Here is a 13,837-nt window from a genome sequence, read left to right as displayed (position 1 = left end):
CTGTTGCTAGTGTAGTGTAGCCCCAGCGATTCCCTAGGCCTAGGCCTATCCTATTTCCGTGACAGTGGTCCTTATACCACTTCTTTAGTATATGGTTTGCGTGGCCCCTAGGGCCTAACTGTATTACTTACCTGTGTGACTTAATGTATGCTTAAATAAGACTGTGTTGTACTTACCTCTAATCTCATAAAGAGTGCTGAGGGTTTGACTAGAATAAATACACTTTATTTTATATATATATATCTGTTGTGGTGTCCTTTCATTTGGTATTCAAGGGATTATATATGGTATCACAGCTGGCTTCACATGCCATTCAGAGTTTAGCCTAAGACTGCTCTTGTCCATGCTACCACTAGGATAGCTGGTCTATAAGGTTGACTTTACAACCAATCGCCATAAGGGTATTTGGACTGATATAAGGTGTACACTAGAACTAGTGACATCATACATCAGGTCAACTTCTCACACCCTTCATCTCCTTCACCGAGGCCTGCGGATTCTCCTCCGGAGGACATCGGAGGGTTCCATAATCTTATGGATAGAGCCGCACAGAGATTTGCGCTCAATATGTCGTCGGACAAAACAGAATGCTTCTTATATGATTTTAAAGAGCCGTTTCGTAAGACGGTTCGATCTCTTCCGATTGTGAGTCATCTATGGGAAGAAGGTCTTAAGGTTATGGAGACGCCAGCAACGGTTACTCCAGTACTTGCTAGACTGGTTAAAAAATATAAAGCGCCCTTGGATGCTCCGGCTTGTTTACTAGGCCACCCCATGCCGGACTCCGTTATAACTCAAGCGGCGCAACAAAAATCTAGGAATCCGTCCGCTCCAATTTCAACGCCACCGGTCAGAGAGGGTAGGCGCTTGGACAATGCGGGGAAGAGGTTTTCGTCCATGTCTGCCCTTCTGGTCAAGGCGGCAAATGCCCTAGCCATCCTAGGCAGGTATGATATGCAAATGTGGTGCGACCTATCACCATACGTAGACAGTATACCTGAGGCTGACAGGCAGGAAGCCAGGAAAATCCTCCAAGAAGGTGAAAGGACTTCGGCTGAAGTCATAGATTGCGCAATGGTAATTGCGACCACGGCCTTCAGATCTTTGGGAGGAGCGGCTGTTTTGCACAGACAAGGATGGTTGAGAGCAACATCTTTTAGGCCTGAAGTCCAGAATAAGATCTTGGACCTTCCTTTCAATGGAGAAGATCTGTTTGGGAAGCATATTGATGAGGCCTTACAGAGTATCAAGAAAGATACGGAAACAGCTAAATCTCTGGGAACATTGCAATATAGAAAAGTTCCTTTTCGTGGCTCAAGAGGTAGGGGCCGAGCCTCCTATAGAGGGGGTTACCAACAAGGTCGATATACTTCCTACTCCACATCTCAGCCATATCGTCAACAATATTCACAGAGACCTACAGGAGGTTTCACAAAATCTACTCCTAGAGGTCGAGGAGGTCGTCAAGGGAAAGACACCACCCGGAGACAATGACAGCTTTCTAACTCTGGTGACACCTATTCCTCATATGTCGCATGTTCCCCTGGGTGGAAGAATTTCATATCATCTTCAAAATTGGCAGCAAGTAACGACGGACCAATGGGTCCTCAACATAATACAATTCGGTAATACTCTAGAGTTCCTGTAAATCCTCCCTTGCACTCCACCAAGATATCAAGAGGTCAAGTATTTGCATCAGATGCATCAAGAAATTTGGACAATGCTCCGAAAGGGAGCAATAGAACCGGTACCAAATTCCCAGAGAGGAAGGGGATTTTATTCGTTTTTCTCTGATCAAGAAAAACGTACTTCAATGGCGCCCCATTTTGGATCTCATATCCCTAAATACTTACCTCAAGGATCAATTCTTCAGAATGATATCCCTCCAAGATATTCTGCTGCTATTCAACCCAGGGGATCATATGACCAAACTGGACTTACGAGATGCGTATTTTCATATCCCAATCTATCCTTCACACAGGCAGTACCTTCGTTCCGTGGTGGGCGAAGATCATTACCAATTCAAGGTACTTCCTTTTGGTCTGAAATCAGCCCGAGGATTTTTACAAAATGCCTGGCTCCAGTGGCAGTGGTTCTAAGGAGACAGAAACACCAAGTATTTCCTTACCTCGACGACTGGCTAGTCCAGGCTCCATCGGCAGCGTCAGCCCGGTCGTCAACAGGGGCTTGCGTGGAACTGTTTGCCAGATTAGGCGTTGACTCTAAACTAGGACAAGTCAACTCTTCAACCGTCAAGAAATATCACTTTCTTGGGAGCAATTCTGGATACGGAGGTAAACAGAGCGTTCCCCTCCAAGGAGAGACAGCGGGGAATACTATTAGAGATATTTTATAAAAAGAAAGTCTCTTTCAGTACGCAAGTACAAGTCATTGCTGGGAACGATGTCATCTTGCATTCCCCTCGTACCTTTCTGCAGGCTAAGGATGCGTCCGTTACAGGAGCAGCTAGATCTTCAATGGCATCAAGCAACAGGATCTTTCGAGGATATACTCAGTGTAACGCCGATCATGGTTCACGCGGCAACATGGTGGACCCGGAAACGGAACATCTCGCAGGGTCTTTCTTTCCTGACTCAACCAGCTCCATTAGTGGTGACGACAGATGCGTCCTTGGAAGGCTGTGGTGCATTCCTTCAGGATCTGCAGGTCAGCGGTCGCTGGAAATTGAGCGAACAGCAATTGCATATCAACCTCTTGGAGCTCAGAGCCGTCCGCTTAGCATTGTTGGCATTCCTGCCAAGGATTCAAGGTGCAGCCGTGTTAATAAGAACAGACAACACAACAGCAATGCACTATTTAAACAAGCAGGGAGGAACAAGATCTCTCTCCATACCTCGAGAAGCCCAGTTGATATGGGAATGGGCTCTTCGACACGAAGTATCCATTACAGCGGAACATCTTCCAGGGGACCAGAACACCAAAGCGGATATTCTAAGCAGACTGAAGTCTGTCTGTCACGACTGGGAGATCGACAACGAGATTTTGAACAACATCTTCCAGAGATGGCGAACTCCGACAGTAGATCTTTTTGCGACAAGGGAGAACAGAAAATGCCCGTTCTTCGCAAGCTGGCTTCCCCAACGGGGATCTTGGGGAATGCGTTTTTGATGGCATGGTCAGGCATCTTTGCCTACGCCTTTCCTCCAATTCCCCTCTTGCCGCAGGTTCTTATGAAGATCAAGAAAGAACCATGCAGGATGATCCTGATAGCTCCATGGTGGCCCAGACAACATTGGTTTGCGGAGCTTCTTCTACTGTCAGAGGAGCGCCCGATTTGCCTGCAGCCGATACCGTCTCTTCTGACGATGTTCCAGGGGGAAGGTCTTCATCCGGATCCGAAATCTCTGCATTTAGCAGCCTGGCTCCTGAATACTGCAAATTTCAACATCTGAACATCCCAACGGAGTGCAGGGAGATTCTATCTAGAGCCAGAGCGGATAGTACAAACAAAACATACCGGATGAAGTGGAAGAGGTTCTGTTTATGGTGCAAAAGGTCTAACATTCATCCGCTGCATTCGGAAGCTCACGAGATTATTCCATACATCTTGCTTTTGGCTAAGTCAGGTTTGGCTCATGCATCTATAAAGGTACACCTAGCTGCAATTTCACGCTTCAGAAGAACTGCCTCTGGTCCATCTCTGTGGTCTGCTAGAGTCATCAAACAATTTATGAAAGACTGTTCCGAGTTTTCCCTCCAATAAAACCTCCACCACCTCTCTGGCAATTGAACGTTGTTCTTTCCCAGTTAATGAAACAGCCCTTTGAGCCAATTCACAGGGCAGAGCTGAAATTTCTATCGTGGAAAGTTGCGCTTCTCATTGCGCTCACTTCAGCCAGGAGAGTGGGGGAAATTCAGGCTCTCGCGGTCCAGGAGCCTTTCTTGCAATTCAAAGAGGACAGAATAATACTCCGGACTAATCCAAGATTCATTCCAAAAGTTCCAACTGACTTTCATTTGAACGAACCATTAATTCTCAAACGATTTTTTCCACAACCATCAACAGCGGCAGAAAGAGCTCTCCACTCGCTGGATGTCCAGCGTTGTTTAAAGTTCTATTTGCAGAAAACTAAGCCTTTCCAAAAGTCTTCGCAACTTTTTGTTGCTTTCAGTGCACCCAGCAAGGGTTTCCCTTTGTCAAAAAGGGGAATTGCCAGATGGATTTCCAGTGCCATAGAGTATTGTCATCAGGAAGCTGGACGACCTTTGAATGCACGAGTCCGTGCACATTCGACAAGAGCAGTCTCCACCTCTACTGCTCTATTTGCAGGAGTACCGATCCAGGATATCTGCAGGGCGGCGACCTGGACGAGTACGCACACCTTCACCAGGCATTACTGCTTGGATGCAGCCACAGGGAGAGATGTGGCGATGGGAGAAGCGGTGCTGAGGAACCTTATCCAGTAACGGTGAGCCTTCTTTACCATCCCTCCTTCCTTTATTATCTCTTTTTGCACATTTTATTGTTGTTTATTGAATTGGATGCCATTTGCAAAGTATTTTTGATATGTGGAATTAGGTTTACAGATACCATCTTTATCACACTATATATGTTCCCTTGTTGCAGGTTCTGGGTAACAAAAAATGTGGATTTATTTACTGTTCGCTATTCTGATTCAGGCATGTGAATCTATAAAAACTCCAATACTGGAGTAAGAAAACAAGTTACTTACCTGTAACTGTAGTTCTCAAGTATTGGACCTTTCATAGATTCACATGCAACCCACCCTCCTCCCCTGAGAGGCTCACCTCGGATTTAGCACAAAGGGTGTTATTCCACAAGTGCACGAAAATCTGAGGGGCAGAAGGTTCTCTCAGGAGTGTTTCTAGAGGGTGAGAGACTCTGATTGGTTCAGGGACAAGTTTAGTCCTTTTTTACATAATGAAGGTTATGGGTTATAAAGGAAAATGGACCTAGGCCTTTTTTTTCAGTTGCTATACTACTAAGCAATGCTTTTTTATGTACCGGAGACTCCCGTCTCGACGACGGGGAATGATTCAGGCATGTGAATCTATGAAAGGTCCAATACTGGAGAACTACAGTTAAAGGTAAGTAACTTGTTTTCTAACGTGCCACTCATCTAAGAGTTACATAGATAGGAAATAGACCTTTTTGAAAATCCAGTCATTCTCTGGTCGTAGATCATATTTAGGCCACTAGGTGGCAGGGGGGCAACAAATCAAGAAAAAATAGGGGTGATCTTTTTACATTTCATTTGGATTCCATAAAAAATTAGTAGTTTTGGGTTATTGAAGGGGGTTGGTGATGTAGGTCGTCCAATTTATCTTCATGTAGAAGGAGGGGCCCCTGGCCATATCATGGGTGCGGTGCAATACAGTCCTTGATGCAAATACAGCACTAGAGGGTTGTGTGCTAGGGGTAAATAGGATTCTAACACACCACTGTTCCATTCATTGTCAGAGGGAATGTTCCACTCCAAGATGGCTGCCGAAGTAGAAAACATTCCCTCTAGTATTCCATATTCACCACATTAACTCTTTAAGGATGGCCGCTGGGTTACAAGCTGTAGTCATCTGTTTGTATGTTCTCACCATTGTCTGCTTCTCCGCACCAGGCATAAATGGAGACAGTATGTTGTCTGATCTTTCTGGGGTTTTAGTGGAACCGGCAACGACATATGAGCTATCGAGAAGAGTAGGTCAGACTGGGGGCACAACAGTGCTCTTCCCCAGCACAGTGAGCCTCGTGGCATGATCGCTGCCGGCTCCACCCAGTTGGGAAACGGCCAAAACTGTGGCCCAGGGTTGGGCAGTTTCTGCAGATCCAGTCAGAATAGGCTCTGACCCTCCTGCTAGGTCTGCACGGTGTTGCCGACCTAGCACCTCCACCAGTCGATCCCAGACCTCACAACAGATGAGCCGACCACCTGAGGATGGTTCTGGGGGATCCCACCGGACTGCGGGTGGTTGTCGTGATCCCACTGGACCGTGCGCGGGTGTCTCGATCTTGCCGCAGTCCCGTGAAGTGCCAGGACATCCTGTTCCGTTCAGCCAGGAGTTGAGTAGTGGGAGCCTTGGGGATCGCGAGAGGGTGGAACCCTGAGTTCAAATCCAGAGCCCGGGTAAGCATAATGTAGCAAGAGAGATAAGTACGTTGATTGCAGTTGAGGGGATGTACGGATGAATGGCGCAAGACAGTGAAATACACTGGTAAAGGGATCCCAGGCCGGGAGACTCCTTGAGGTATTACCTTCCAGTGGCCATCTTGCCTGTATCAGTGGAAGTAGCAGAGACGAATATTGGACAGTTTTCCTCTCCATTACTGCCACTGTCTCAGCAAAAATAAATGTGTATATATGTAACCCTTTTTTAAATGCAATCTGAAGAGCTTGGCCAATGTTGCCCTACTTATACATTGCCTCCACCTTTCCTTCCTTCTCGGGAACCTCTCATGCCACCAGTTAAGCATCTGAAGTCCAAGAGAGGTACGGCACCAGCTCGAGGAGGGGCAGCTAATGGACTAATATGTCAGTGCCCAGAAGCATTGGTGGGATAAAATAAATTGTCTTTACGGATCAGAATCAGACAGCCAAGGAAGGGCAATGTGATGCAGATGACAGTGACCTCTTTAGGTTTGGCCATAAACTCTAGCAGCACTTTAAAATGCCAGTGGCCTGGATACATCCCATGTTCAAATAAACAATTTCCCCAGTGGTGAGCTGCATAGTAGCAATGTGCTCTAGACCAGCACCCGTAGACCCAGCCTTTCTTTCACTTTATCTGTCGCATTGGACTTTGGTCTTCCAAACCACCTCCACAAAAAAAAGCAAAAACTAGGCGCTTTAACCCACCAATTTGACTAGAAAATCAAAAAAGCTAAAAGCTGTGGGTAAAAAAAGAGTTCTCTGGAAGAATGCTTGGGCTCAGATCCCTTAATGCAGATCGACTCTTGGGTTGATGGATGGTCACCCCCTTACTTGTGGGATCATCTCTGAAACGATTTTGCTAAAGAGGTCCGGGATTGCCAGGGTGCTCCTCGCTGCATAAAGCAGGACTAGACACTGCAGATTCTGCCTTGAGAGCAATGGGCTCCTCCCTTGCCCTTCGAATACATAATTGGTTGTACCTCGAAGGCTTGCCTTATTGCTCTAAAGCGTTTTCCTGGTGATGTCTGGAATGCACTTCAGATATGCTTTTTATGGCAAGCACCTTTTTGAGCAGAAAGAAGCCTGGCTAGAGCCCTTTAACGAATGTAGGACCACTCTAATTGTCATTAGTGCAGCAATCATCATCAAAAGACTCTCTTCTTTCTTAATCCTAGAGGGTCTTCTTGAGGCTTCCAGTACAGGCAGCACCAATTCACATCAGCCTTCCAACAACAGCATAACAATCTCCTTTCAATACAGGGGCAGGGAAAAATTATGTGGCAGTCACGACCAGCCTTCACTCTCTTCCTCTTCCCCAGCACCCCAGGGAAGATGCAGTAGTTCATCCACAAAGGAGCATGAGCCGCCTGTGGGAGAGCGGGTATAACCTTTTCCAATAGCCTGCAAGGCCATCACTTCATTCCAATGGGGTCTTACAAATTGTCTAAAAGGGTTATACCCTACCCTTCCAATTACTGCCCCATTTCATATCCTTCCCTACCCCAGAGCACTCACTATAATCCATGGCTTGAAACTTCTTAGTATCCTACAGAGGAGAGTGTTGTGGTTTTGCCAGAGCATGAAAAAACCGGGGTGCAATACTCCCAAGTAGAACAGCAGTCGTCTTCTAATCCTCTACCACGGGCTCCTGAACTTTTACCTGTACAAGAAAAAGTTAAAGATGCTGTCCCTTTCTCAGGTTCTTCTGGTGCTGAATGTGGAGGACTTGATTGGGCCCCTCAACTTGCTGGACGCGTACTTCCACATACTGATCCTTTAGTCGCACAGGAGGTACTTGTGTTTTATAGTGCAGCCACACATTGCCAAATCTGTCCTTCCTTTTCGGCTGACATCAGCACCTCAGACCTTTCCTAGGGTGATTGATTTGGTAGACCCCATCTCAGGAAGCCTGGGGATCACTGTGTTCCTATACCTGGATTCTGACTACTCAAGGCTGACTCACCATAGCAAACAATAAAATCCCTTTGTGCGACTTGAGATTTTCCAGCAATGTGTTACCTGCTGCCCACTCAGTGACTCCTGATCATAGGGGTGGTACTAGATACAACCCTGCTCCAGGCTTTCTCTCCCCTACAGAAGATCCAAGACAGTCTGGAAACAATTCTGATGTTTCGGGCAGGAGCTCAAATTCCAGCCCGGACAGTTCTAGACTTGGGTACCCCAATAGGTGCCGTTAGCTATTTTCTAACCACCTGGCTAGCTCATTACATAGCAAGACTGAGAGCCTCAGCTGGCGTCCTCTTGCCCATCACAGGTGTCATCTCCATCTGGAGGTGATTCAAGTGTAGCACGCTTCAGGTGGACATTTTTGCTACTTGCAAATATGTCCACTGCCTTATTTTCTGTGCCGCCCAAAATCCTTTTCCAGGGGCCATGTGAGGCGTTTTTCATTTGAAATCCCACTGTTTCCTCTCCTATCCCCTTGATTCTTCTGGTTCTGGGGAAGATAGGACCTGATTCAAGCCATCCTCACCACCTCAGACTAGCCGAGAAGGGTGTGGTACACAGAAACTTTCCATCTCTCCCTTTGTGCTCTGCTTCATCTCCCACTCAGAGTGGAGCTTCTCTCCCAGTTGGGAGGCCAGGTTTGGCACCTCAGTCTCAAGAGTTCACACCTGCATGCCTGGAGATTGAGCTGTAGAAGTTCCTTGTATTGAAGGTGGTTGAAGTTACTAAGTTGGCCAATACTGGGTGCTGGAACAGGTTTGCTCTATTGTGTTCCAAGTGAAGGGTACATCCTCAAGTGACCATCGCCAATATCCTCCAAATCTCATTATCCATGGCCCAGCAGGGTTGTGCATTGCCATGGTCAAATGAAATATCTCAGATCAGACATCTTTTTTTAGGTTAGTGATGGTTGGTTGTTTTTTTAAGGATCTAACAAAACAAACCAATGGGACAAATATTTTCCATTTGTTGTACCACAATGGCACTTAAACTTTCTTACATTTCTGAGGAGCTCTCTGTTTGAGCCCCTTTACAGTTGCGAGTTGAGATTCCTTACCTGCAAAACTGTGTTTTTGGTTGCTGTGAACTAGACTTGTCATATTGACAAACTGCAAGCCGTGAGTGTCCATACACCTTAAACATTTTTCTTCCCAAATAAGCTTGTCCTTCAAACTAAAGCAGCTTTCCTCCCTAAGGCGGTGTTTCCATTCTACCTGGCGATTTGATCAACTTGCCCACCTTTTACTGTCTACCCTTCTGACCAAGGTGTGGGAGCATCTGCTTAGGCTGTACCCCAATCATTAATTTAGTTACTATATTGACTGCAAAAGAAATGTTAGGTCCGACAACCAACTCTGCACATGGTACGCAACCAAAACAAAAGGCAAGGCAGTTCAGAAGAGAACTTTCATGTAGGATTCTGTTATGTATCAAATCTGCTATGGTCTCTCGACACAAAAACCTCTTGAGGGAATCTGTGCTCCATTAAAACAGGGCAAATGTATCACCTTGGTTTTAGCGAGAGGTTTGCTGGTGATTGACATATGTAGGGAAGCAACACAGGCTTTCCTCCATACCTTCAACAAACACTGTTAGGGCTCTGGGCTGAGAAGGTATTGCCATTTCACCCACTCAGTCATTCGGGATTTCTTTGAGTAACCCTCACTTCAGACCCACTACCTGGAGGGTACTGGTTGGGAATCTGTTCATAGGTAAGGAATCTGCATGCTCAAAAACAGATGAAAACTGACTTCAGAGCACCTTAGTGAAAGCTACATGGCTCCAGTGATGTCACCATGACTCAATTTCCAGAACTGAGTTGTATCCAGTGGCCTCAACCGGCACAAGAGAGCTATGTCAGATGTTTCTGGATCTAGGCTGGCACCGGGGATATTCAGAGGTGAGGAATCTGCAGATACAGTATCCAGCAAAAAGGTCATTATCAAAGCTAAGTAACTTTTTCTTTATTACGTATCCGCAATTGCAAAGCGCATTTGAAATCCGTGGTAATTAATCAGTTTCATCTAAAGTTTAAGATGGAGCTAGAGCGGTCTCCACACAGTGATGGACGAGAGTTATTCCAAGAATGTGCTTGTCAGTGGGTTATTATTTTGTGTTTATTTTCTAATATACCAAAGAATCAACTATTTGCTAAAACATTTAATGTTGTGTGTGGGTTTTGTTCTTCATGTTTTGGTGATGTTTGTGAACTGTTTTCATGCTCCGTTATGCTTTTGGGCATTAGGGACCTGTTTGCACTCTTATTGATGTATAAAGTTTTTAAGCAGATATTTTGTTTCAGGCTTGTGAAAGGAACCGCTTATCATTGGGATCTTCTTCTTGTTGCGTTGATTAACACTGGGATGTCGGTCTTTGGATTACCTTGGATTCATGCTGCATTTCCCCACTCTCCAATGCATGTCCGTGCACTGGCTAATGTAGAAGAACGTGTAGAAAATGGTCACATCTACGAGACGTAAGTATATCAACTTTGGAAAAGTATTTCAGAACCTTGAAAAACGTTTTAAGCATGTCAAACACCATTGCAGATATTTCATTTTGAACATCTTCATCCTAGCTTAGCTGCTCCAGAAACAGTATTTGAGCTGCTTAGCTCTTTACCTCATCATTGATCTCTAAACTGTAAACAAATAAATAACAGTAGTAATGATGGTGCTACAATGACCTCAATGTGATAGGATGTATGCCAAACATTTATATGATGTTTACATACACCAGTTGTCAGGAAGCACAATAAATGCACAAGTTACTTACCTTCGGTAACGATATATCTGTAAGAAACATTAGTTAGATTCCTTACCTTAGAATATCCCCAGGCGTCAGGCTGGATCCAGAAAGATTTTTCGTCAGCAGTACCCTTGAGTGTCGGTAGGCGTCGTCTGCGACTCCGCGTACATCGTCGGCGCCGGGATGACGTTGTTGGAGTACTTAGACGCTGCCCTCGCGCGCTGACATCAGTTCTTCTTTTTTCCACGCCAGTAAGCGCAGATCCGGGAAGAGCATACCCTTAGTCATTTTTTTAATAACTTTTTGGACATTTTTTACTCTTTTTCGAGTCGACTTCGACTCCTGGTGCCGGTAGGGATGCCTGGGTTCAGGCCGTGTGACGTCTGTCACCGCCTTATGTCGGTTACCGACCCCCACCATCGGTGTCTCTACTGTCTTGGGGCCGACCACGATGACAAGTCGTGCCCCGACTGCCGGGCCTTGACATCAAAGGCTAGGCCGGAGCAGTCACGCAAGGTCCTCGAGATCCGGCAGTCGAGGGACCGGTCGCGGAGCGATCCAAGTCTTCGCACTCAGGTAAGTCAAGCCATGGTAAAAAGAAGTCGAAGAAGAGACATCGCTCTTCTGACTCCCCTCGCTGGAGTCTCATCCGGCCCTACACCCTCCGGTCCATGGGCCTCATGCGACTCCGGGCGAGATTCGAGACTTCCTCGTGGCCTTGAGGAGTCTGTTTCCGCCGTCGAGGCCTGTCTGCGCGCCTTCAGGCCCAGCAGGTCCGACTGGGGGTCCTAGCGAGCCGACGGCTTCGACCCCGGTGCCGTCGTCTACTTCGGTCCCGAGGCCGTGGAATCCAGGCCTTAATCCCGGTCGACGCCTGTTGACCTCACGACGACTCCGCTGGCGCCGACCCCTATGATGTCGCTTCCGGCGCAGTCCTCGGGCGACCATTAATACCGCATGCCTTTTGGACTGTTACACCCACTCTTTGTGGGATACGGTGGCGGATGTGTTGCCCCAGTGTCCAGAGGAGACTAGGACACTGCTCGCCCAGGTTCTTGCTGAGGGGCGTGATGCAGCACGATATTTCATCCGATGTGGACTTGACACCACGGACTCGCTGGGTAGAGCGATTTGCAACGACGGTGGTGATTCGTCGTCTCGTCTGGCTGAGGTCCACAAACTTTTCAGGGGATGTCCAGAGCACCCTCATGGACATGCCCTTTGATGGCCGTCGCCTCTTTGGCGACAAAGCAGATTCCAGGGCTACGGCCAAGTTCTTGGGCCTCGCGGCCCAGTGCCAGCAAACTTCTGCTTTTCGCCCCTTTCGTGGCCAAGGAAGGGGCGCCCCCGCACGTTCGTCCAGCCACGGGCCGCAGAACCAGCCTCAATGTGGTCGCGGATGTGGATTCCGCCGTGGCGGAGCAGGGGGAAGAGAGCCGGTCAGTCCACATCTGCTCCCGCAGTACCTGCCTCAAAGCCTTCCTAGGCCGAGCTTTCGGGCCCATTCCACGCCAGTGGGAGGCAAAGTTCGCCATCACCTGCTCCACTGGCTTACCATCACTTCGGACAGGTGGGTGGTGCAAATCGTACGAATGGGCTACTCGCTCCCCTTCGAGGCGACCCCTCCAGCCATGCCACCACAGTGCCACCGCATGTCTGGGGATCACTTGCAACTTCTGCAGGAGGAAGTTACGGCCATCGAGTGCGTTCCTGGCCCAGAAGTGAGGCGGGTTGTTACTCCCACTACTTTCTAGTTCCCAAGAAGGGAAAAGGGGGCCTACGCCCTATCTTGGACCTCAGGAGCGTCAACGCCTTCCTCCGGAAGGAGAAGTTCAAGATGCTGACTTTGGCTCAGGTTCTGGCTGCCCTAGTCCCTGGAAACTGGATGGTAGCGTTGGACTTGCAGGACGTTTATTTCCACATCCCCGTCCTGCCAGCCCACCGGTGTTACCTGCAGTTCACGGTAGGCCACGAGCACTTTAAGTTTACCGTGCTCCCCTTCAGCCTCACCAGTGCCCCTCGGGTGTTCACGAAAGTGATGGCGGTGGTTGCTGCTCATTTGCGCAGATTAGGGGTTCCAGTCTTCCCCCATCTCGACGACTGGTTGTTGAAGGCGAGCTCGTCCCAAGCAGTTGTCTCCCACCTCCAGATTACGGCCGACCTCCTGCATTTGCTGGGTTTCTCCCTCAACGTGCCAAAGTCACATCTGAGTCCCTCCCAGAAGCTCCTCTTCATTGGAGCAGTTCTGGACTCGGCGCAGTTTCGGGTCTATCCTCCCCAACAGCGGGTACGGGATATTCAGGCTCTGATTCCGATCTTTCAGCCTTTATCCCGAGTTTCGGTCATGATGGCCCTACGGCTGCTGGATCTGATGGCCTCCTGCATCCTGCTGGTACATCACGCCAGATGGTGGATGCAGGCTCTGCAGTGGGACCTGAAGTTCCAGTGGGCTCAACATCAGGGCAACCTGTCTGACCACGTCCTGATCTCAGAGGGCACTGCGAGACAGTCGCAGTGGTGGCACATGGACCGCGATTGGGTCAGTGGCAGATCCCTCTCCCTACCCCAACCGGAGCACGTAGTGGTGATGGATGCGTCCCTCCTGGGATGGGGGGGCCACCTGGGAGAGGCAGAGATCAGAGGCCTCTGCTCTCCAGCGGAGTCCCGGCTCCATATCAACCTATTGGAGCTGCAGGCGATCGGGCTTGCACTGAAGGCATGCCTTCCCTCTGTCCGGTGAAGTGTAGTGCAGGCGTTCACGGACAACACCACCACAATGTGGTATTGCAGCAAACAGGGCGGGGTGGGGTCGTGGACCCTTTGTCAGGAGGCTCTGTGCCTCTGGACATGGCTGGAACATCAGGGCATCACCCTCTTGGTTCAACACCTGGTGGTCTCTCTGAACGCCAGTGCGGACAAACTCAGCCGCCGGTGCATGATGGATCACGAATGGCGTCTGAACTCGGATGTGGCGCAAGGCCTCTTTCAGCAGT

The 13,837-nt window shown here is 48.3% G+C and overlaps 1 protein-coding gene across 1 annotated transcript in view; it reads left to right on the top strand.

The window, feature by feature from the left end:
- The window catches only part of SLC4A11 (solute carrier family 4 member 11), a 1,034,103-nt gene that overhangs the window by 816,932 nt on the left and 203,334 nt on the right, over nucleotides 1-13,837 (top strand). The window contains exon 17 of the mRNA XM_085642688.1: nucleotides 10,399-10,572. Within this exon, the coding sequence (XP_085498814.1) occupies nucleotides 10,399-10,572 (174 nt within the window). The remainder of the gene's footprint in view (nucleotides 1-10,398; nucleotides 10,573-13,837) is intronic.

The sequence above is a fragment of the Triturus cristatus genome, chromosome 2_2, assembly GCF_964204655.1.
Source record: "Triturus cristatus chromosome 2_2, aTriCri1.1, whole genome shotgun sequence".
Taxonomy (NCBI): Eukaryota; Metazoa; Chordata; class Amphibia; order Caudata; family Salamandridae; genus Triturus; species Triturus cristatus.
The sequence above is the reverse complement of the archived record's forward strand: the minus strand, read 5'-3'. Positions and strand labels throughout refer to the sequence as shown.